The sequence below is a fragment of the Pelodiscus sinensis genome, chromosome 1 (assembly GCF_052426305.1).
Source record: "Pelodiscus sinensis isolate ZL-2025 chromosome 1, ASM5242630v1, whole genome shotgun sequence".
NCBI classification, from domain to species: domain Eukaryota; kingdom Metazoa; phylum Chordata; order Testudines; family Trionychidae; genus Pelodiscus; species Pelodiscus sinensis.
The window spans coordinates 103,830,880-103,855,840 of NC_143052.1; the positions used below are offsets into that span (position 1 = coordinate 103,830,880).

The 24,961-nt window shown below is 48.7% G+C and overlaps 1 protein-coding gene across 5 annotated transcripts in view; it reads left to right on the plus strand.

The window, feature by feature from the left end:
* LOC102450984 (uncharacterized) overlaps positions 1–24,550 on the plus strand; it is a 48,126-nt gene extending 23,576 nt beyond the window's left edge. For 4 of the 5 annotated variants that reach the window (XM_006133388.5, XM_089781986.1, XM_089781993.1 and 1 more), the window contains 8 exons: positions 7,745–7,811; positions 10,825–10,919; positions 12,049–12,177; positions 16,034–16,148; positions 17,023–17,160; positions 18,291–18,457; positions 19,713–19,801; positions 24,057–24,550. In XM_006133388.5, the coding sequence (XP_006133450.3) occupies positions 7,745–7,811; positions 10,825–10,919; positions 12,049–12,177; positions 16,034–16,148; positions 17,023–17,160; positions 18,291–18,457; positions 19,713–19,801; positions 24,057–24,252 (996 nt within the window). In that variant the 3' untranslated portion in view covers positions 24,253–24,550. The remainder of the gene's footprint in view (positions 1–7,744; positions 7,812–10,824; positions 10,920–12,048; positions 12,178–16,033; positions 16,149–17,022; positions 17,161–18,290; positions 18,458–19,712; positions 19,802–24,056) is intronic. The other variant, XR_016350652.1, reaches the window with a different exon arrangement.
* The last annotated feature ends 411 nt before the right edge of the window (positions 24,551–24,961 follow it).

The following is a 24,961-nucleotide window of genomic DNA, read 5'->3' on the forward strand; positions in this document are numbered from 1 at the left end:
TGTGAGAAGAAAAATGAAGTGAGTGAAGAACTGGAAGAGTGAACACTGTTCAGTATTCTTACTGGAGCCAATTTTGAAATCTCTAGTTGGGATTACTGTAAAATAGACTTTGCTCTTCAGTGGACTTACACTGCCACCAGGTCACTTTAACATTAGCATAGGTGAGAGAGTTCAAAGCAGTGCCTTTGACTCACTTAGACAGGTATCCCGGCTTTTAACTGCTTGTTGGGATTGTTTGAGGCTGCATCTACTGCTAATAGAGGGTGTGGGAATTAAAATAGCCATGCTCAGTACTTTGAAAATCTACTGCTGTTAGATGGGGCTATGGAAACTTTGCAGCATTCATACAGGCAAGTACTTAGTGGAAGGAGAGGAGGAAATTTTTTACTCTTGGAAGTGCTGAAAGCTAGCAGGAATTCACAGGTATCATGACAAATTTAACCTGTGGGCCAAGTGAGTCAGGGTCAGAGGCAATAGCAAATGAGGGGCAACTGTCAATGTGAGGGGAGAAAGACCAAAAGGATACCAATGTGCTGTGTTATAAAATGTTTCCATTTTGATTTGACCTAGCTGTGTATTTATCTATACTAACCAGCTAAGGCACTCTGATCTCTGGGTTATAGAATGACCAGATGCCTGATCTTTGACCTGAGCATCCAGTCGAAAAGGAACCCTGGTGCTCTGGTCAGCATCTCCGACCAGACCATTAAAAGTTCAGTTGGTGGAGCTAAGGCAGGCTATTCCCAACTTGCCCTGGCTCCACACTGCACCCCAGAAGCAGCCAGCAAGTCCAGCACCTAAGTGGGGTAGGGGTGGGCATGGGACTTCATGCACTACCCGAGCCTCATGCACAAGCTCTGCACTCCCATTGGCCAAGAACTGCTGTCAATGGGAGATGCAGGGGGTGGGGGGGAGGCGTCTGCAAGCGAGAGTAGTGCAACATGCAGAACCACCTGCCGCATCTTCCCCAAGGAGATGGACCTGCTACTGGCCACTTCCCAGGTGCAGCATGGTCTGCAGTGCCAGGTCAGGCAGGAAGCCTGCCTTAGACCTCCCCACTATGCTGCTGACTGGGAATCACCGGAGATAAGTGCACATCCAAGTCCCAATCCCCTGCCCTGGCCCTGGCTCCCCTCAAATCTGAAGCTACCTCCTGTATCCCAAACCCCTCAACCCCATCCCCATCCCCACCTCAGAGCCTGAACCCCCAAATGGAGCCCACACCCTCCTGCACCAGTCTAGAGACTCCTCCCACACACTGAACCTCTCTGTCCCACCCCCCAGCTTGGAACTAAGGATATTAAATTGTGATTATCTGGCTAATGATGTAGTCGATACAATTTGTATCGACTACATGATTAGGCGATAAGGGAGCCCTCTGCAGAGCCACAGTTTGCGCCAGCTCTGGACTGCTGCAGCTCTGCATTTTAAATGTACTAAGAGCCTGGCGGCTATCAATACATTTAAAATGCAGAGGTGCAGTGTCCCAGACTGGCGCAAACCAGGACTGCTCGGTCCTGGCTCACACTGGAGACTGGGTCCAGCAGCTCATGTTTGTGGTGATCAGGACTGGCCATGGGCAGGGGCTGCTTTGTAGCAGCCTCCCCTAGCCCCAGCCCTCCACTGCCCCGATAGAGGCACCATGGAGACAGTGCTGTGGGAGCCATTTTCAAGGTGGCTCCCCCCAGCACCAGCTCTCATACAAAGGCAGCAAGGGGGAGGGGAAGCAAGTAGTCAAGAACTTCGTTTGACTACCCAATAAGCATAAGCTTGTCGGGTAGTCAAATATTCGACTACTCACTTACATCCCTACCCGGAACCTCCTCCTGCATTCCAAACACCTCATCCCCAGCCCCAACCCAGAGCCTCCATCCCCAGATGAAGCCCCCAGCCTCCCTGCACCCTAACCTCGTGCCTCAACCCACAGTCCCCTCCCACATTCTGAATCTCTCATCCCCAGCCCCGCCCCTGAGCTTGCACCCCCAGCCAAAGCCCTCATCCCCTCCCTGGCCCCAACTGGCTGCCCCAGCCCAGTTAAAATGAGCAAGGTGGCGGGTAGCGGAGGGGCGGGGAGAGCAAGCCACTGAGGCAGGTGGAATGTAATGAGTTGGGAGCAGAGCCTTGAGGAAGGGGCGGAGCTAAGGTATAGAGGTTTTGTGGGATTAGAAAGTTGGCAATCCTATGGCAGAGCATTCAATGCATCTTGTGACTATGCAAAGTTTTGACCATGTGCCAGATCTGATTCTGCTGCTCTTAGGGACTACAGTTACATCCCAGTGTTACACATGGGGCGGAGCAGAAGAAAGGCCCAGCATTTTTAGACTAGGCCCAGAACAAGTGAAAAAAGGTGAAAATCTCATATTGATGGGCCCTGCATACTAACACCACTTCCCTGCAGGAGTGAAGTGTCCTCACTTTAAAAGAAAATACCATAAACAGTTTTATTTAAAATGCAGTCAAAATATTTTTAAAAAAGATATAGAGATTTAAAAGATGCCAAAGGATTCGGTCATTACTAGTAGGCAAAATGAGTATTTGGTATTCGGTACGTACTATGGGCAAGACAAGTTTCTTCCTTTTTATACAACTGTTTGTGTGTACAGGAGGCCCCCGACTTGTGATGTGATTGGTTCCAGAAGAAGTGACGCAAGTCGGGGGCTTCGTAACTTGAACCCGCATTTATGGTAGGTGCCATGCGCCGTCATAACTGCGGGCCGAGGACACTTACCAAAATGGTTGTAAGAGCGGGGGGTCGGAACTCAGATAGTTGCATCTTGGGGGCCTCCTGTAACAGCATTGTACACAGCTAAGTAAGATGTTAGATTCACAGATTATACATGCAGTTACCCAACTAAAGGATGGTAACACGTAGTAGTTACTGTTTATTGTTACTGGCTTTTTGCCGGCTTCCATCATGCAAAGTGCAATAGAGCATGAACTGGTAAACAAGTAACAGGCAGAAAAGTACAGGTGACTAATAACTTGGGAAAGTAGGGTAGCCTTGTGATTGCAGCATTGGCCTAGAAATCAAGAGATAAGAATTTAATCCCGTGTCTGCCAAAAACCATTTCTCTGTGCCTTATTTCCCTGTATCTAAAACGAGAATAATAGTAATTTTTTCTTCCTGCCTTTCTCTCCTGTCTAGTTTGTCAGATAATAGGGCCTTGATTTCAGTTCAGATATTTTTCTTAGAAAGCTGGAATTATTCTGTGTCCATAATTTAGTTTTAAATTATATATTGCAAGTAGTTTTCTAAAGTACATTTTCCTTGTAAGTGGTCTACTCTTGTCTTAAATAGTAGGATTATTTTGTGAGCTATAGCATAGTGTTACAGTTCTCAACAACTAGGCTATGTCTACACTTGTGGCTTCTTGTGCAAGAACATCTTGCGCAAGGGTTCTTGTGTAAGAAGTCTTGCGCAAGAAAATGTCCACACTGCCATGTGCGAGCTGTGCTTTTGTGCAAGAGCGCTCATGGCAGTGTGGACGCTCTCTTGCACAAGAAAGCTCTGATGGCCATTTTAGCCAAAGGGCTTTGTTGCACAAGAAATCTCTGCTGAGCATCCACACTGCCCGCTTGTGCAAGAGCTCCTGCGCAAGAGGGCTTACACCTGTTAAAAAAAGAGTGTAGCTCTTGCGCAAGAAGCCCTCTATTACCACGCTGTACTGTAAATTTCCTTGCACAAGAGCGGGCGGGCAGTGTGGACGCTCTGCAGATTCTTGCGCAAGAACGGCCGTACTTGCACAAGAAGCTGCGAGTGTAGACATAGCCCTAGTGTTGCTATTGTGAATGGATGGCATTGTGCAGAAGAAAATATCACTTTCTGTATTTGGAAATATTTCCCTGAATGCAGGAATTTGGATTTGTATTAAACCGCATGCTGCAAGTATAACACACTGGCTATGTTGTGTCCCTCCCTAATGGCTGCTGTACGTAGAGGATGTGTCTACTTCTCCTCTACCAGTTGAATGAGTAAAGCTGGTAGTTGGTAGCTGTAATAGGCATTTACTGGTCTAGATACAAGCCTATCTGTAGTACCAGCAAATGGCATTACATGTTTAGCTAATGTGGAAGGGGCCTGGCTTTTGGTATTGATGCTTCAGATTCAATCTATACGAATGGCTCAAAGTAAGGATTTTTACTAGGGATCAGGGCTGGCCTGAGCCATTTTGGCACCCCGGGCGGGCAGCGCCGCCCCGGGAGCACGGCGCATGCGCGAGCCTGCCCCCCCAGGGTACATGGGCCCTCCTCCAGGCGCACGGCACATGCGCAGGCCTGCCCCTGGGGTGTGCAGGTGGGTGCACGGCGCATGCGGTGCACGGCTACCGCCGCTGGCGCGCAGCCCAGGGCTGCCCAGGTGGGCCACACCTGGCCATGCAGGGCCCTGCAGCCGCGGAGGGAAGGGCACTGAGGGGGTTAACGCGGCCCCCTCCCCGGGTGGCCACTGCAGCCCACCGGGAGCCGGGTGCGCAGCACCTGATGGCAGCTATAAGGGGCACCATGCGCCCCTTACAGTTGCCATCAGGCGCCCCCCATCGGATGGTGCCCTGGGCAGCTGCCTGGCTCACCCAACTCTTAGTCCGGCCCTGCTAGGCATGTTAGAATTTCACAATTAATCAGTTACCTGACAAGCTGATGCTTATCGGTTAAATTCTGCCCAGCTGGAGAATCAGCAGCTCCTCCCACCCCCAGCTGTGGGCTCTGCAGTTTAAATTGGAGCTGGCAGGCTTTGTCCTAGTACGTGCCAGGTCCTGAAAGCTGGTCCTGCTCTCCAGCAGCTGACTGCCTCCGCTGTGGGCTCTGCCGTTTACGAGCCGGAAGGCTCTGTCCCACCACATGCCAGGACCCAGCAGCTGGCTCCATGGGAGAAGGGCCACAAGTAGGGTTACCAGGTAGTCATAAAAAAAATACCAGACACACTGGGGAGGAACCAGCCAGGAGAGAAGTGGGGCTGGCCAGGAGGAAGGAGGAGGGGGGATCAAGAGGAAGGGGGGGGGGGACGGGAGGCAGAGCTGACGGGGGGGCAGCAGGGCTGGCTGGGGGAGATGGGAGGGCCAACGGGAAGCAGGACTGTTCGTGGGGGGAGGGAGGGGTTGGGCAGAGCGGGACTGGCCAGGGGATACTGTGGGGGTGGGAGGGCAGCCGGCGGGAGCAGGGCTGGCCGGGGGAGCTCAGGTAGGGTTGCCAGATGGTTTCAACAAAAATACTGAACACACTTGACATTACATCACAATCTACATTACATCTTATTTAGAAAATATCGGATATTTCTATTTTCTCCATTTGTTTTGAACAGAAAGCTCAAATACTGGACTGTCCGGTTCAAAACCAGACACCTGGCAACCCTAGAGCCTGCAGTGTGGGTAACCAGGTAACCACTGAGATTTTTAGTATTTACACCGTTACTTTTTTAACGGATTTTTTACATCTCTAATTTTTACAAGGGTATTTTGCAAGTCATTGTGTGTGACATCAGAAAGTTTGGTTCTCATGGAAGGGCCAGAAAATGTGTCTAGTAACTTCTGACTGCAAGGATCTCCAGCAACCACTGGGAGGCTCTGTGACCTCATTTTGTTAGCCATCACAGCTAAGCAGAAGCAATAGGATAGAAGCGCAGCTGTTTTTGCACAAGAGGCTTTTGTGCAAAAACAAGCAGTGTGGACGGCTCCTTTTTGCGCAAAAGCCCTCTCTTGCGCAAGAGCCGTTCTTCCTGATATTTTGAGGAAGAACAGCTCTTGTACAAGAGGGGGGGTTTGCGCAAAAAGGAGCTGTCTACACAGCTCATTTTTGCGCAAAAGCCTCTTGCGCAAAAACATCTACTCATTACCTATGCAAACGAAGCGTGGCGATATTCCATGCCGCACTTCATTTGCATATGCTTTTCTGCAAGAAGGCTACAGTATAGACGTAGCCTAAGATGGCAAAGATATGGTGGTCTGAAAAGGACTGTCTGAATCTTCCACAGGGCTCTGGAACTCAATTGCTTGTTTCACTTTTAGATGCAGCAAACTGCCTGTTTTGCTACAAAGTGCTCTGCATCTATGTGGGCTGCATAAAGTCTGGCTGAGTCCTTTAATTCATCCCATTTGTCTGAGCCTTTGCAGACACCACATTTCCCCACCCAGATCTACAAATGCAATTGGTAGTATTTATGAAAGCCTGACCCTTCTAGTTTGTTCTGTTGTGTCAGATATCCTCATGACTGAAGATGCTGCAGGTGCATGAGGTTCAGGGTGGAGAACTCCCTCCCAACCAGAGGTTACTCATGGCTTTCTTGTGAGGACAGGGCTCTGAAGCAATGCTAGGTTCAGCTTTCAGCTGCACCCTGTCCTGGCACATAGTTAATTTGCAACCCAGGGAAGCTACCCTGCAGTTCAGGCAGGACTCCCCAGGAGGAGAACACTCCCTGCCCAACCTAAATGGTGACCCTGGGTGTTGGTAGGGAAGTAAAAAAATACAAAAATTAACCATGTAACCAATCAGAAGTCCATTGATTACAGTGTTAACCATGGTGGTCAGCTGCTGTCCCCGCGGCACAGTGAGCCTGGCCAGGCTGGAACAGCTCCCCCCACACACGGTGCTGTGCCTTAGGCAGGGGTTTCCTCCAGCCCAGCTGGATGCTGATTCATCAGTTACAGGTAAGCTTTACCCAATAAGGGTGATGCTTACCAGGTAACTGGTCACCTGTTTACATCCCTAGCTGTAAACATTTCAAGTTTTTAAAAAGTGTGTGTGGGAGTGAATGGCCTTTTTACCCCGGTCTCCAATGCCTAGAGGGACTGGCTGGGGATATGCAAGAATGTGTTTTAACACTCAGCATTCACATGTTTAAACATATGCTTGGAAAATATTTCTCCCCTCCTTGAAATCTCTGGGATTTCCAGAGCAGTGATAATGCTCACGACCTCCCTGAAAGAAGCCTTCTACCAAAGAGGAAAACATATGCTAAGAGCTATAAGACCCATTGATTAGAAGTGATGACATCTCAGCTGACAGAAGAGAGGTATTTCCCCTGCCCAAAGCGGTGAGGCAAGTAGCCAGTTCTGTTTGGATTTGGACTGCCTTGTTTCACTCAGCGGGAGCCAGGTGAGGTAATGCAATAGAAGGGGAGGGGGGAAGCACTTGCTTCACACCCCAGACTCTGGCCATGTGTGACAGACTGGCACTGAAAAACAAGCAAAATTGAAGGAATGGGCAGGAGGAGGCAGAGATTTGCGTGGACAGAGAGAAGGATGCACAGCGCAGCAGACACTGCAACACAGAGAATTAATCTAACAATATCTTTTCAGTGATACAAGAAGGATATTCCTACACTACTTTCCTAGGGGACTGAATGGCCCAGAGGCTGGTAATGGAATACGGAGGCCTTTGCCCACGAGCCAGTGGTGTAAATATAGCCTGAGTTGGTCACTTCCTTCGTACAGACCTGTTCAGATCATATAACACATGAGAGTTGACACCTTGTACGTGGTCTCAGCATAGAAGGCCAAAATATTCAAACAAACTAAGAGCATGAACTGCCCTCCCAACTACTCCCAGCTGTCCTTTCTGCACAGAGTTGGCACAGGTGGGCAGGACAGGAAAGCTTGCAAGGCTATGTGGGTGGACGCTAGAGGACTTACGCCTCCAATGCTGTCAAGCCCACAATTTCAGATGAATTCAATTCACTTGAAACATATGTAGAGAAAACTTCTCTCTCTATTCAACTTTCCCAGTTCTAGTGACTTCTGATTTATTCTTGCAGGCTGGCGGACAGATGAACGTCGGGAAAGTGAGCCGATCTTTCGGAGGTGTGGGGAGAAACCTGGCAGGTGCTTAGTGGTGGGTTTTGTTTGGGGAGGCATGCAAGTAACGGTTTGGTATGTATTGTTTGCATTGCAGGAGTGACAAAGCCCCAGTCAGCATCAGGGCCCCATGGCGGCCAATACTGTGTACAAAACACACAAGTGGACTCAATTCCTGCCCTGAAGAGATCACAATCTATTAAGAAACAAGATGCAACAAGTGGGCATTACACACAATGGAAGGGGACAGTGGGAGGGCAGACAAGAGTAACAAAAATAAGGTCTTGCAGTTACATACAGTATCTATTACACAGCACTATGGCTCCAAATCAGCATCAAACCAACCAACATGAGTCTCCCCTGATAATGCTGCAAACCTATTCAGCCTTGTTTAGCTTCCTATAGGAGCCTCAGTAGCTTTAGAGATTAACTCAGAGAGCATATTCCATGCATAAGGAGCAAGGATGGAAATAATTGTGGGAGAAGCAGACAAAGGATCCTTCAATGCTGCGATCATTAGGATAACATAAGATATCTGCTGGAAGGTCAATAAACTTGATTTACTGGGGCTAGAGTATTTGAATTACGGGAGCCCTAAGAAGTAAAGCTTGAAGTTTTGTTTATTCTGGGGGTGGGGGGAAGGATAGAAGGTTTTAAAGAAAAACCCTCACGTATCTCGTGTAGGAGCAGAGAGGTTATTTCACCTCTGTATTTGGCATTGGCTCAACCACTGCTGGAATACTGTGTCCAGAACTCCAGGCTGTGTCTACACTGGCCACTTATTCTGGAAAAGCAGCCGCATTTCCGGAATAAGCTGCGAGCTGTCTACACTGGCCGCTTGCTTTTCCGGAAAAGCAATGATGATCTAATGTAAAATCGTCATTGTTTTTCCGGAAAAACTATGCTGCTCCCGTTCGGGCAAAAGTCCTGTTCCGGAAAAACTGTTCCGGAAAAGGGCCAGTGTAGACAGCACAGTAGTCTTTTCCGCAAAAAAGCCCCGATCACGAAAATGACGATCGGGGCTTTTTTGCGGAAAAGCGCATCTACATTGGCACGGATGCTTTTCCGGAAAAAGTGCTTTTCTGGAAATGCATCTTGCCAATGTAGACGCACTTTTCCGGAAATACTTATAACGGAAAAACTGTTCCGTTTTAAGCATTTCCGGAAAAGGGTGCCAGTGTAGACGTAGCCCCAGTGTTCACAATTCAAGAAGGATGTTGCTAAATTGGAGAGGGTTCAGAGAAGAGCCACAAAAATGATTAAAGGAGTGGAAAATGTACCTTATATTGGTAGACTCAACAAGCTCAATCAATTTAGCTTATCAAAGAGAAAGTTCAGGAGTGACTTGACTTAAAAATGGTCAGTGGTGAAGAAACCACCATGATCTTTGGTAAGTTGTTCCAATGGCAAATTTACCTTACTGTTAAATATTTATGCCTTATTTCTAGTCTGAATGGGTACGTCTAAACTATACCCCTCTGTCAGCAGAGGGATGTAAATTAGACGTATCGAAAGTGCACATGAAGCCGGGATTTAAATATCTTCATTTGCATAACGGCAACTGCCGCTTATTTTCGAAATGGGGCTTTTTGAAAAAAAATGACAGTTTAGACAGGGCATTTGCAACAGAAATGCCCCGTTTTGAAAGATCCTGTAGTTTAGATGTACCCAATGTGTCTAGTGTCATCCTCCAACCACTGGATCCTGTTCTATCTTTCTCTGCTAGACTGAAGAGCCCATATCTGTTCCCGACATAGATACAAAGGGCACATCTACACAACAGGGCTAAAGCTGAAATAAGCTACGTCAAATGCACAGCTTAAGTCGAAATAGCTTATTTTGGCTTTTGGCGCTGTCTATACAGCAAGAAGTCTGAGAAAATGCATTCTTCCTCCAATCTCCTTTAGTCCTTGTAAAATGAGGGTTACAGAAACCAGAGTAAGAAGTCCTCCAGCTCAACATTATTTTGACATTATGTCAAAATAACTGCTTGTAGTGTAGACGGGGACTGTGTTAGTTCGGAATAATGTCAGTTATTCCAAAATAACACTGCTGTGTAGACATAGCCTTATAGACTGTAATCAAGACTAGATGTTTTTCTAAAAGATCTGCTCTAGGAATGATTTTGGGGAAGTTCTCTGGCCCGTGTTATATAGGAGGTCAGATTAGATGACCACAGTGGTTCCTTCTGGCCTTGGAACCCTGGAGTTTAAGCTTTGCAGTCAGTTCCCAAATGTTGCGAATGGGAATCTGCCATCACATTGGAGCAAGGAATGGACAGGCTTAAAAAAAAAGTCCATTTAAGTGAAATATTTGTGACAGCTTGAGAAACTCATTCCACACAGCATTTTGGAGTGAGTCTCCCAGCCTGGATTCAGGTTTAGCAGGGCTAACGTTAGTGTTCTAAAAACAGCTGCAGACACAGTGTTTTGAAGGTGCAGTCCAGGCTGGAGCTTGGGTTCTAAAACCCATCCCCTTCCATTGGCTTCAGAATCTAAGGTGCATCCTCAAAGTGCTGTCTACACGGCTATCTTTAGAGCACTATACCTCAAGTCTGTTGTTGACCCAGGCTTGGAGGCTCACTCCAAAATACTCTGTAGATCTATCCACGCACGGAGTCCATGAAAAGCAATGAGCTGGGGGAACACTGGGTTGCATTTCTGCAGGTGGGAGTCTACGGAAGGAAGAAAGGTGGGGTGTTTGGAGTTTTTTCTTCCTTGTCCCCCCCCCCCTCACTTCCCCACTACCAAACCAAATGAGCCACATAGGCTGGTTTCCTGCCACAGAAGCTTCTGGCTATCAATTTGTCTTTTCCCCATGCTAGACATACTGATAGGCAGCCATAGGAAGCCCTGCTAGAGAGTTCTGCTGAAGACATACTAGAAAGGGACAGGTGGATGCAGGCAAGGGCACCAGTTCCTCCCCAAGGAGGGCCTTCCTACCAAAGCTCAGATTTCACCCTTTACAGGTCTGAATTTGGGCTCAAGCATGTGGTCCTCTGCTGGGATTATAATCTTGCTCCCTTGCCATGTGTTTTTAGATTGTTTAAGCCGTCTTGGGAAGACACCTCTCTTTCTCTCAGTGATGGGGACGGATGAACATTCAGACTCCATCTCGCGTTACTGCCGCCACATGGTAGGTCATGCAAAACCAGTTCCTCAGAGAAACATAGATGTGCATTGACTTCTTAGGTGTGCAGAAACCCCAGGGCTGTGTCTACACTGGCCAGTTTTTTTGGAAAATCAGCCGCTTTTCTGGAAAAACTTGCCAGCTGTCTACACTGGCCGCTTGAATTTCTGCAAAAGCACTGACTTCCTACTGTAAGAAATCAGTGCTTTTTGCGGAAATACCATGCTGCTCCCGTTCGGGCAAAAGTCCTTTTTGCGCAAAACTTTTGCGCAAAGGGGCTAGTGTAGACTGCTGAGATTTGTTTTCCTCAAAAAAGCCCCGATCGCGAAAATGGCGATCGGGGCTTTTTTGCGGAAAAGCGTATCTAGATTGGCCACGGACACTTTTCCGCAAAAAGTGCTTTTGCGGAAAAGCATCCGTGCCAATCTAGATGCGCTGTTCTGAAAATGCTTTTAACAGAAGACTTTTCCGTTAAAAGCATTTCCGGAAAATCATGCCAGTCTAGTCGTAGCCCAGAGTTGTGTATAATCCCCTACCCTCATCCAAATGTACACAGCTCTCCAACGTCTGCCATCCTTCCCCTGAATGCAGGCAGCACAAACCTACCTGGGATAATAGTTCTGTGGTACTTGCTTGCATCAGAACATTGGTCCAAAGCTCCCAGTACTGGGAGGGGACTGGCTGGCTTTCTTCAACCCACTAACCATATCATGAATCTGTGGGATGCATCAGTCTGATCATCCATATAAATTCCAGGAGACCCCCGCCCTCCACTTCATTCCTCAAGCCACTGCATCAGAAAGAGGAGGAGGTGGATTGGGGGAGGGGGAGGCTCTACTGAACTCTGTTAGTGAGATCAATCACTTCCGTGTACTAAATAATATTAAACACTCATCACCAGGAGTCTGGATGCCTTACGCACATTAAAAACAATCCGCCACCAGCACTGTCCATACTGGGTTCTAGGGGATGCCTCACTGGTGTTGTTCTACTCAAGACAGGGAGGAAGTGGAACTGCAAAGATGGTAGGTGGGTTGCCACAAAGTTGTCGGCCACGAGGAAAAGAAACCTGGGGTTAGCTGAGTGTGGCAGAGAAGGAAATGTACTGTATTTAGGATTCCTCCCCCTGTTTTAGGACATGACAGGAGTCCGTCAGCTTGCAGGGCACAGCACAGCCACCTACTGTGCAGTGATCACAGGCAGCGGGGAGCTCAGCCTTGACTTGGGAGACATGGACATCCACCAGCAGATAACAGAGCAACACGTAAGGACACTCTCTAACCTATTGCTCTTCTCTCATGAGAAAGAGCCTCAATTGGTGACAGCAGCAAACATCGTGCATGTGTGAGAGATTGTGTGTGTGGGGAGGAGGGGGTGCGCGCATGCTTGGGGGTGGGGGGCTGTAGGGTGCCTGGATCACATAGTTATGCATGGTAAGTAGCAGCATATTGAAAGCAGCAGCAACCTGTGTGGAAGCCAAAGGACAGCCTCAGGATTCAGCCAGTGAAATGGCCCTGCAGCAAACTGCTGGCCAAGCAGAGCTACTTACTGCCAGCTAGCCAGATGGAAACAGAAGACGTTCTTTTCCAACAGGGGGTCTTTACCAGTGCTGCCCTATCCACAACATCTGTGCCCCAACCTTCCCAAAAACTAACCCAACCTTTCCAAAAATTAACTCAGCCGATCCCCCCAGTAACTTCATGCCCACCCACCTGAAGATGGTGTTTCTTCTCTGGAAATCGATAGCATGGAAACCTGAAATCCCGTTCTTCTGTCCCATCACCTTCTCTCTACTCCCCACCCTTTCTGTTTCTACATGCTGAGCTGTGTCGCCACAGCTTAAACAGATTCTGCTTCTCAGCCTGGTGGTTAGGGGAGGTTTCAGGACACTAATGAAAGTGATGATTAAAGATGGATTCAAATAAGCCACAGAGCCCAGCCTCCTTCGCCCACTAATTCCATTGCTGACAAAACAAGAGCCTGTACTTAACCACTGAGGATGATTTGGAAGGCACGTTCAGTGGATTCAGCAGCAGCCTTCCCCCCCACCTCCCCCGCCCGCCCCCGCCCCAGAAGGTTCAGAATTAGCAGGGGAAAAAAGTGGTCACTGCTCCCACTTTTGTCTCCAGCCTTCCCCTCCCTGCACCTGGCCAGTGGAAAGGAAAACAAAACCATTATGAGAGGGGCTAATCCTCATGAGCTTTGCAAAACAACCAGGGAAAAGGCCAATGGAAATTCTGAGTCTAGTCACTGATGAAAGCTGCATTTGGGCGGTGTTTACTTCAAGGAAATTTAGCAGAGCCATGTGAGAGAGAGAGAGAGCCTGTTGGGGTAGGGATGGAAGACTACAGCATGTGGCAGCCATTTGTGCAATGTGTCAACATGCCAGCCACAGCAAGGCTGGGACACACCTTACCGCAGCGTCTCTGAAATCTGCACCCCTGCCTCACGGCTACAGTGTGGTGGGAGATGGCTACTTGGCTCGGCAGTGTTTGTTCAAGTGGACCTGTCATATGTCCAGCTGAGTAGCAAGAAATACTGGCTGCTTCCTTAAGTGATTGGTCCTATGTACACAGCTACTGTTCACTCCCCAGCTAGTCAAGATCTGAAGTTTCATAGGAGACAATCTTTTCAGTCCCTGGGAGAAGGAAAGTTTGGTCTCACCCCTGTGGCCCATTGGGTAATAGGGAGCAGCAGAGGTGAGGCAAGCTGAAGAGAACCCCATTCAGTTGTCAATGGAGGGAAAGACCATTGCATTGAGGTGAGGCCTCACACTTGAGAGAGAAAAGCAGCGGGGAAATAAGATTCCCTGAATGGATGTTTAAAGGCCAATTAACAGGCTATGCATAAAAAATGGGGACATTTGAAGGCCTTCAAATGGTGTAATAGACAAACACACAGAGGGACGAGGAGTGATTTGAAGACCCAGGAATATGGCGGGTTAAAGTATGAATGTGGGAATCAGAAGGCCTGTGAATGGGATATGTTCAGAGTAACACACACAGGCGATCAAAGGCTTAAGACCATGCTTAAAGTTAGGCTCCTGTGTGTCCAGATTTAGGCCTCTAGAAAGTTGTATGATTTTCCCAAGTATTGAACACCCAGGCTTCTGCTGGCTAAATATGGCTTTTGGAGACTAACCTTAGGCACCCAACCTCTGAGTATGGGCAAGAAAGTTGGTTTGGTTTTGGTGGTTTCCCCATGGCCTTTATAATATGCAGGCAATTTCTAGCTAGCTCCTCTCCCCGGATGGGCTGAATGCTAAGCTCTTTTACTTCTGATAACGTAGGTTTTACCCATGAAAGCTCATAATATCTCTGTCAGTCCATAAGGTGCCACAGGACTGCTCATTGTTTTTAAAAAGTTACACGCCAACACAGCTACCCCTCTGGGACTCTTTCCTTCTGACATTCAGCACAGGCTTCCTACACAGACAGTGCATTGGGTGGCAGGTACGCATTATGCTAAAGGAATCAGGTGCTGGCTCTGTCACTGTCCGATGCTGGGATATCCCCTTCCATCTCAAATCAGTCTTTCGTCACCTTTGTTCTGTCTTCTGTGGACACCGTCACAAGGCTTCAGAGAGATGAGGAAAACATGTTGGGCTGAATTCAGACCTTGTGCATGTGCTACTATCAGGCCTGAATTTGGCCTGTCAATTGTTTTGGTTTGTAACTGTTACTAAAAAAAAAAAAAAAAAAGTCACAGCTCAAAAGTGTGGGGGTGTCTAGCTGCCGCTGACAAAAAATATTTTCAGGGGTTTGAATAAACTGCCATCTCTAATTCTGACTGGACCATGCGGCATGTTGTAAATTTTAATGGCTCCTTTCCAGGATGGTCCTGCAGTTTCATGTTGGTACTGTTATGGACTGACACATGGAGATCTGAGAATGAGAGATGGTCCTTGGGCCCTGGCTTACAGAGATTAGGAGCTTTGCAGAGGCAGCCTGCTGGATCTCAAGGGAGAGCAAGCATCTTATTTTGTTCACTAGAGATGATCAGATGATATAGTAGCACTACGGGGGGTGGGGGGAGGAGGAGGGACCTCCCTGTTCCGGCGTCCTTGGAACCTGATCAGTACTAAAGCACGCAGTTTGTTGGACCAAGGGAGGTCAAGGCTCCCCTCTTGGCTTTTGGCCCTGCTCCCAGGTGCCAACCCCAGCCCCTGGGAGTCTGCTCTTGGTCCCAGCTGGGGCTGTGCTCCCAACCTTGCCAGTCCCGCTGCTGCCAACCCAGCTGGAGCTACACTCCTAAATCTGGCCAGACAGGGCTGTCTAGGACGGCAATATCCGTGGGTCCTGCTAGACCACGGTTGGCATAGTTTCCGCTAAGGTGCGCACCTGCACGGCCATGCACAAAAAAGTCTTCCCCGCCCACCTCTTCTGGAGAGTCGCGCAGCAGCACTCGCATGGCCGGTGGCTGCTCCACTTGGTTGGACCAGCTGAGACGGTGTGGTGAGGGAGCCGCTGGAGGTGAGGGGGGCTGGGACCTGCCACGACCATGTGACTGGAGGGAAGGTCTGCTCCAGTGGCCGCGGATGCCATGTTGCAGGGAAGCCAGGGCCTATTCTGGTGGCTGAGGCCAGAAACAAGACCTGCTTCACGGGGAGGGTGTCTGCTCCAGCAGCCAGGAACATGTGTGTGTTAATAAATTTGGTGGCACGCATCCAAACCAGCGCATGCAACCTCAATATTGGTGCACGAGACAGAACTCACTCTGCTCATGGTTGGAAAATCTTAGCGGGAATACTGGTTGTTGGACTAGAGAGTCCTGGATTTTAGAGGTTCAACCTGTAATAAGGAGTTTGAGTGGGAGCCACCAGCAACCTTCTTCTGAGCGAAGGACAGGCTGGTCTGATACAAGGCTTTATAGTGGAGGATAGGAAATAGAAGGAGGAAAAAAATGAGAACCTGGAAGACCTGCTTTCTCTAAGAAAATGCTCTTCATGGTTCACTCAAGCCTGCATCTAAGAGTTTCAGTAAACATGGCAATATCAAATACACATCCTAGCCACCTGAGTATCAACAAAGTGTGCTAGGTATAAAAATCTCACTCTTGTCCCAGGTGGCTTAAGGTGGATCAAGTTGAATCAAGCGGACGGTGTTCTGTGTTTTCACTAGGTGTCCAAGTTCAAGGAGAGTCTCTGCTCAGCCCCACTGGTATGTGTTGATGGGAATGTGCCCACTGCCACCATTCAGTACGTCTGTCAAATTGCTAAAGAGCACCAGATAGCAGGTAAGGAGAACTTGCTGCCAGTGGACCCCTTGGGGCACAATCGTGCATGTTCTGAAATGCAGCCCACAAGGTGCTAAGCACCCTCCTCTCTCCTAACTTCAGTCAGAGACAGAGAGTTGAAGGCACCAATATGGTCTAGCAGCTCAGGGTTGTGGGTCGTTTTTTGTAAAAATTCTGCAGCTACATCCGGCACAGACATGCATATTATAGGCTAGGGATGTAAAAATGTGTGTAATTAAGTAACCGGGTAAATTTCAGGGGTTACATGCAGGACAGCAGTTGGCTCCCACCTGCTGCGCCACAGGGCTACCACTGTATCAGGAGCCTGCATATCGGGAGCCTGTGTGTAGCTGTGAACGTTAACCGATGAGCCCTCACTGACATAGTCACATCCCTACTGTGTGCCTTGGTTTGAAGACTGGCATTTGGATTTGCCCCTTTGCTCCCTGTGAAATACATTGGCCCCCTTCTTGGTTGGCTGCAGTCTCTTCACAATCCATCCTGAGCTTTCACAGTTGCTCCCCCACTTTCTTCAGAAGTGAGCTCTGCAGGGGAAAGCGGGGGCAGTTCTCCAGCCTCGGCAAATGAGCAGAGACTACAAAGACAGACAAAGCCCGTGAGAACAGCCAGCAAGAACTATCAAACTAAATGCCCATGCCTGACCCTCTCATCACATCACCTCAGAGCCAGAAGCGGTTTAACGGTTACCACTGCAGCAGAAAAGGAGGTTGCTCTAGCTAGGAAAGGCTATGCCATTGTCACAGCAGGCAGCGAACAAGCACTGTAAAAACCCCAACAAGCATCCCAAAGAGCTGTCTGTGCTGAAGCAGAGAGAATCTTATACCAGCTAACTAACTGCCCTATTGTTTTGAAGTGTGCTATGAGCCAACAGATGAGAACAAGGCTTCTAAGCCATTCCTTTCGGACAGCTGGAGAGCACTCACATACATCTCCCCCAATCTGCGAGAACTAAGGGCAATAAATCGGAGCCTGGGGTGCCCTGTGCCAGCAGGTACAGTACTGTGATGTGGTAGTGCAAGAGAAATGGATAATCTAGGCACTACACTAACCCTAACCCTAACCCTGATCCCTGGCTCAGCTGTGCAGAGGCTGCCCCTTTGAAACACCATCTTGGCATTTCAAAGGGGCAGTGCTGTGGAGCCCAGGGTCAGCTGGGGACTCCCCAGAACCCAGGATCAGCTGGGAATTCCCCTGCTGACCCCGGACTCCATGAAGATGCTGAGGCTTTGAAATGCACAAGAACCCCTGCTAGGGACTCCTGTGCATTTCAAAGCAGGCACGCCCATATGCAGCCCAGAGTAAGCGGGATTTCCCACTGGCCCCGGGCTGCACGCTGAGTTCCGCATTCCTCTTTTGAAATGTACAACAGCCCCAGCGGGGGCTCTTGTACATTTCAAAGGAGGAATGCGGAAATGCCTATTGACTAGTTGAGTAGCCGATGGAAATTCCATCAACTACTCAACTAGTCAATTAACCGCAATTTAATATCCTTAATTCTGACTCTTGACTCGGATGAGGCACAAAACTAGCTCAGCAGAGTGCTGCAGGTGTGGGGTTGCTATACAGCCTTGAGTTTTTGTCAGGCACACTGAAAGCCCAATCAAGCAAAAAGGGCCACTAGTTTATTTCAGATGCCCCCATGAAGCCTTGCAGTATGACGGCGTTTGCCTTCCTGATGTTGCCTCTGGAGGAGATAAAACATCGCCATATGCAGACACCAGCGCAATGGCCGTACGATACCGAAAACATGAGTTATTTTGTCCCCGTGCCCACGTACCGAGGTGTAAACCCATGAGAGTTGGTACCCTCTTTTCAGAATGAGGCGCACTGGAGGGGCTGTGTGGAAGCCTAGAGTTGGAACAGAAGCGAGAGGGAGGGGGAGGGTTGCTGGTCAGGAGTGAACAGCACACAGCAGAGCGGTGAGTGGGAAATTTGCACGGTGTGTCAGCGCTGTGGCTGACTGGCCTGTGCTGAACGTTTTCCATGAGCACTGTCAATTCACAGCTCAGCTGAAAACCACTCCTAACTAGGCCAACAACCCAGTGACTTGGAAAGCTCAAGCCGGCAGTTTTTTGTGGTCTGAAGCGATATTGTGGCATTTCCTTCCATTGCTGTCTAAAGAGCTGCCGGCCAGGCTGGAGGACATTGTCAGGACTGCCATGACCCTGACCCGCCCCTTGCTGACACAACTGCGCTGTGTGGTGGTGACACTTGGCGCGCACGGAGTCCTCTTGTGCAGCAGGAGAACAGAAGGGAGCATCTCACTGGGCCCTGCAACTCACCAACAGGTAGGGGGCTCAGAAGGACCAAATGAGTGGCACTGAGCCAGTCTCCAGTGCTTGGGAGCACGGGCATAGAAATGACTCTTCAAGCCTTTGTTAATAGTGCTACATGTTTACCTGTCCCCAGCGGAGTGGACAGCTCTGCATATTAGTAATGAAAACTGAGCCTTCCTTTCCTATGGCACTGAGTGTCATCGGGGGGGAAAGGAGGCAGGCCCAGGTGCACTGTGCCAGAGCAGATGCTCTCCCTTTGGCCAGTTAAGCATCTGAGGCTAGAAAGGGTCAAGGAGAATGTGAAAGAAGATGGAGACCAGGTGAGTGAAAGCAGTCTTAGAGCACAGGCTGAGTCAGTCACGAAAGGGGCAGGTGAGAGCTTCCAGACACCAAGGGATGGTGGATGGTCCTGGAAGGAAGCTGCTGTTAGTTCCTGGGAGAAGGCTAAAAGTAGGAGAGCAGCAAGAGGGGATTGTCAGCTGCTAAGTGTCTCCAAGCCAGAGGGCCAAGGCTGATGGCCAGAGATCAGCAGTGGAAGTTGCCTGTTGACTTCTAAGACAGAGGAGCAGCAGCAGGGCTTGTCAGCCGCCACACTGGAGAGCTGGCCCCAGGGAAAGAGTGAGAGAGCAAGGGAAGCTCTGGGGGTTTCTGCTGCGGAGATTAGGGCTTCACTCTAGCTGGAAGGGCTGGGATGGCTGTCTTTGCAGAAGGACAGAGAAGGACTGACGAGGAGCCTAGGTATAATAAAAGTCTGAAGTGTAGTATTTGGGGTATCACGCTGTTGAGGTCTTAAAGACTCTGTATTGGGGTGTGAGAAATGGACTGTGGATGATGTGAAATATGTTTTAGTAATAAACCACATCAAAGGGCTGGAGGATAAGCTTGGAAGGATTTACTGCGTACCCTGAAAGGGAAACTGAGGCTAGTGCTCAGTCATGCAGTGGCTTGCCATAAAAGGGGCTTCAGGAATTCAAACAGTGATGTCTATCCGTCTTTAAAATGTGCTTTCTTCTGAGCAATGAAGAAAGCAAGTTTAAAAAAAACAACACTCTGCATCTATATGCTAGTAAAACTCAGTTGTACAAGATTTGGTGGAAAGTGAATCCCAAATGGGCATTAACACAGGCCAAGTGAATGTGATTCAAAGTGTAAAGCAATATTATTAGTATAGGGATAGGGCAACCGTGGACAAGATAAGCTAGGTCCAAATAGCACTTCTAGACATTGGTGAGCCCCCAGTAATGTTACTCCTTCTCTCTCGCTACAGATTGCTGCAGGTGAGCTGTGTGCCACCCACTACCCTGCAATCCCCATCTCCAGAGAAGAGATAGTGAACATCTCAGGAGCAGGTGACAGGTATATTCCTAATTACTGTACCCAGACAAGGGTGCAGTCAGGAGATTCCTTTATTTTCTGCAGCTGAATTCTGATCTGGAATTTTTAACATTGCCATGAAAACAGATTTCACTCTGATACTTGGGAGTTTGACTCCTTATCAGGTGGATTTAAGGTTTGAGGTATCATTCCCCACAATGGCTGTGTCTAGACTGGCCAGTTTTTCCGGAAAATCAGCCGCTTTTCCGGAAAAACTTGCCAGCTGTCTACACTGGCCGCTTGAATTTCCACAAAAGCACTGACGATCTCATGTAAGAAATCAGTGCTTTTTGCAGAAATACCATGCTGCTCCCGTTTGGGCAAATGTCTTTTTCCGAAAGACTTTTGCGCAAAAGGGCCAGTGTAGACAGCAGAGATTTCTTTTCCGCAAAAAAAGCCCCGATTGCGAAAATGGCGATCGGGGCTTTTTTGCGGAAAAGTGCATCTAGATTGGCCACGGACACTTTTCCGCAAAAAGTGCTTTTGCAGAAAATCATTCTGCCAATCTAGACGCTCTGTTCCGAAAATGCTTTTAACGGAAAACTTTTCAGTTAAACGCATTTCCGGAAAATCATGCCAGTCTAGACGTAGCCAATCTGTATTAAGAAGTTGCTCATAACAGCTTAAGTCTATCAAAGCCAGTCTGACCACTCATCCTCCTTTTCCCAGAACCCACTTGGACACATGCTATAGCTTCCTAGGTGCCAGTCACAGAACAACAAGTTCTGAATTACTCTAATCTGGGATGCCAGAGTTCTTCAAGTTAGTGGTTGCTGAAGTAACACAGCGGTCGTCAAAATGGAATTGAAACTTAACCTTCCACTGTAAGGTTTTCTAGAAGTGGGACCCAGAGTCAGGCAGTGTCTTAAGGGCAGGAGTTGCCATAGGAGCTCAGTTCATCAAGTCCAATTTTCGGCCTGGGGGATGGCTGGTGCCTTACGCTTCCAATGAGTTCACACCATACCTTGACTTACTATTGATGCTATGCCGTACATTGCAGTTGGAAGGGCCAGGCCTTACTTACTGACCTCATAGTGATCAACATCTTCTAAGAATTTATTATCCCCCTTGTCTTGTATAGCTCTGTGCAATACAGTCAGAGTTATCCAGAACTTTCCTCATAAGCTGTAATGACTGACTGACATTTTAGTGAACTGTTTGGAAAGTCTGTATGAGGCTGATTTTTCCACATTTATTTACCACTACTCTAAAGGCATGATTAGTCTCCCCCTTTCTCATGCTAGAGGACGGCATGAAAAGGGACTGGCTAGTTTCATGGAAACCTTATTCATTCTGAATACTTTGGTCACCTCTCCTCTACTTTCTCCTTTCCAGACTAAATAATCACAGTGTTTCCAATCGCTCCTCACATGCAAACCCTGCCATCTCTCTGTCCCGCAGTGGTGCAGTGCTCTAGACTTGTTCAGTCTCAGCCACATCTTGTAAGTGGGGTGACCACAACATTGAACAATGACCTGACCTCCTCTGGAATAATTGTTACCAGTGGCCTAAATCTTATCGTTTGTTCGCTTTTAGCATTTACCTGAGCTTCCTATTTGTGTTATGCTATTCCCATGCCAGACATTGTCCGTGATATATCTGAGGAGTAGGGATGTAAAATCCTGTTGAACTAGTTAACCAATTAAAGGAGGAGTGAGTGAGGGGGCTGCTTCAGCTTGGCTGGAGCGGCCACCCCCTGCCTGCCGCTGGGCTAGAATGTGCCTCCCTCTCCCCCCACCACAGGCAGGGGCTGCATCAGCTGGGATGCCAGAGCAGCCCTTGCTCACAGTGGGCCCCCTGCGGAACTGAAGCAATCCCCTGCCCGTGTTGGGCAGGAAGCTGCTCCAGCCCCACTGGTTAACCCTTCACATCCCTACTAAGGAATACCGAGTTTTTTCTTCCTAGAGCACCCTGAGGTTCAGGCCCACTGACGTCTGTATCACCACACTACGGATGTTAAAATGCGGTCATCACGCTAATCGTACAGTCCATACATTTTGTATGGACTGTATGATTAGTCGATAGGACCGCTCTGCAGAGCTGCGGTGGAGGTAACACCAGGAGCCAGCTCAAGCTGGGACTGAACAGTCCCAGCTCGTGCCGGCTCTGGGAGCCACCCGTGCTGTGGCTCTTACTACATTTAAAATGCAGAGCCACAACGATCAGAATGAGCCAGGACTGCTGGGTCCTGGCTTGCATTGAGTCCAGCAGCCCCTGTTCGTGACAAATAGCCCTGTCTGCCACAAACAGGGGCTGATGTCCCTCTGATACAGGCAGTGGGGGCAGGAGAAGGAGCAGACAGCACCCCGGAGATGGTGCTGGGAGGAACCAGTTTATAAGCCATCTCCCCCCAGCACCAGCTCCTGTTCCCCTTCCTTGCCACCTCTCAGAGGCGGCAAGGGGGGGATACCGCAGGGAGCATAGGGTGAGTGGGGAACTGAAGCACGGCCTCATGGGGCTCTTGTACGTTTCAAAGGCTGAAGTGGCTGTAGTGGGAACTGACGTGAGTGAGGGATTGCTTCAGTCTCTGCTCACACTGTTTCCCCGCTGCACCCTTGCCACGCCCCCGCCCCCCTCTCCACAGGGCTAGAGGCAGCAAGTGGGAGGGGGCAACTAGTCAAGTCATGCTTATCAGATAGTCAGTTAGCTGCTTACATCCCTACACCATACTCATATTAAAAAATTAAACTGATCTACTCGCATAACTCTCAGTTTCTCTGAAACCATTCCACGTTTCTCAGATTCTCCTGGGCTGTGTCTACATTGGCCCCTATTCCGTAATAGGGATGCAAATGTAGCACTTTGGAATAGGCAAATCCGCGGGGGATTTAAATATCCCCCGCGGCATTTGCATTAACATGGCTGCCGCTTTTTTCCGGCTTGTAGATAAGCCGGAGAAAAGCGCCAGTCTGGACGCGATCCTCCGGAAAATAAGCTCTTTTCCGGAGGATCTCTTATTCCTCTTTCAAGTTCTGTGCCTTTTGTTCAGCAGGAACAGAGGTAATTAGTGTAAGCAAGAAATTGAAGTTTTTCCTTCCCATCCACTAGGATGAATTGAGAAGTCCCTGGAAGCACTTAGTAGCGAATTTCCAGATTGGAAGGCCATGCTGGTACTGAGTGTAAATCTCTGCTGGGCTACAGCTACAACAGAGTGCTTGCCTGCACAGAGAAAGGGTAGCTATCTGTAGCCCCCCAGATCTGATGAAGCTCTACTGCTACAATGCTACCAGCAACTGCTGTAACCTTGACTAGGCAGATGAGGCTTGCAAAGACCTTTGATGAACTGTTGGCTGAACGTTTACAAGATTCCTTTATCCAAAGGCAACTCCCTGGTCCTGGCAACATGGGAGCCCTCCTCTGATAGCACTATCTCTTGGCTTTTTTAAATATCGCCTCCATCCTTCCAGGACCTAGGACTTCCCATTCATCTTCCCCACTCTCCATCTCCTTCATTTTACTCTCCCTTTTCTCCTTGTATGACCTCTGTTACCGTCTCTCTTTCTCATCGTTTCTTTTTCCCTTCTTCATTGCTGTTTCTTCTGTCCTGGTTCTTACTTATTTTAGAAGGGCACAAATGCTACAAAAAAAGGCTTCTACCCCATATATGCAATGCCCTGATAGAACTGAATGCATCACACACAGTGCCCCACATGGAGCAGCAGTAGCAGAAGTCAAAAGAATCAGCCACTAGCAAGTTAGGCAGCTTAGAAGCGCCTACTGCCATACCCATGCCCCCGCAACCTTCCAACTCCAACAGTTCCCTACCTTTATCCTTAACTATTCCCCACCCGTCTTTGTTAAACGCCTGGGGAGAAGGAGATCTTGAATGGTCTCTTGCAACTTGTGATAACTCTTGACATTAGCCAGCCTGTCCCACTTTGTACTTAGCTGTGATGCTGCAAGTACCTTTCCCAGATCTGAAGAAGAGCTCGGTGGAAGCTCTAAAGCTTGTCTCTCACCAACAGAGGTTGGTCCAATAAGAGATATTACCTCACCCGCTCGGTCTCAGAAAATTAAAAACAGTTTTACAAACCCTCAAAAGCAGTGCACTCTGCCCTGAGAGACTGGAAGTAGCCATATATACATGACAGAGGGAGGAATTTCTCCTGTTATCCAACACCCTTGTTAGAGCCTCATCTCCCCCATCCCAGTTTGTTGCTTGTAGGTTGATTTGCTGTCGTTACCTTTGGCTCTGAGCTTTATTTTGCGCATTTGTGCCTTTTCTTTCTCTTCCCAGTTTAATGGCAGGAATAATTGCTGGGCTGCTTGCTGGGCACGACACAGATATCTGCGTCCGGATGGGTTTGCTCTCTGCCTACCTCTCCCTCCGGTCACACGAGCCCATCTCCCAGGAAATTAGTACTGCCAGCGTGAACCTGGAACAGGTCAAGGCTAGGAGCTGGCCAGAAGTGAAGATGTGGAAGATGATTTAGAGCTTGTGCTCCAGCGGATGATCTCTCCCCTTTCCCACCACGCCTGAAGCTCGGTACTTCTCTCTTGCTCTGGCATGTGCCAGTCTTAGATCTCAGCGATGGTTTGGGATGGACTTGGGAGTATGTCAATTACAACGGGTTGTGAGTGGGAGGATGGGCGCGACATGACTTCAGCTGTCCACCCCTCACTGTCAGTCCCTCCGAAGCCACACAGCCAGTATCTGTACTACACCTCCTAGAAGGCAGACAAAAGTCAGAGTGCCAAATCAGCTTGGATTACACCTTCCTGAAAAGCTTGTATTTCTTCCTCCTACCTTAACAGAGGCCAGTCTGCTGTTCCTTCAGCCCAGAGGGTTGAATCAAGTTCCTTTCCATCAGCTCAACAACAGATAGCTAAGACAGTACGCTTCATAATTATGGGATGGCCGAACAGCAGCCCACTGGCCAAACATGGCATACAGTGCTACAGCATGGCCTAGTAATCGAAAGAGAGCATTGCATGCTGGGACCTAAATACTTGTTTAGTCTCTCTGCAATGTCCAAGTGCTTCTGAAACACAAATGGATGTAACCTCACAACATCCCACTGAGGTAAGAGAGCCCAGTTCTTGTATCACAAATGGGGAAGCAAGGCACAGAGATTAAGTGATATTCCAAAGGTTACAGTGAGGCTGTAGCACAGTTGGGAACTGAACCACAATTGCCCAGCT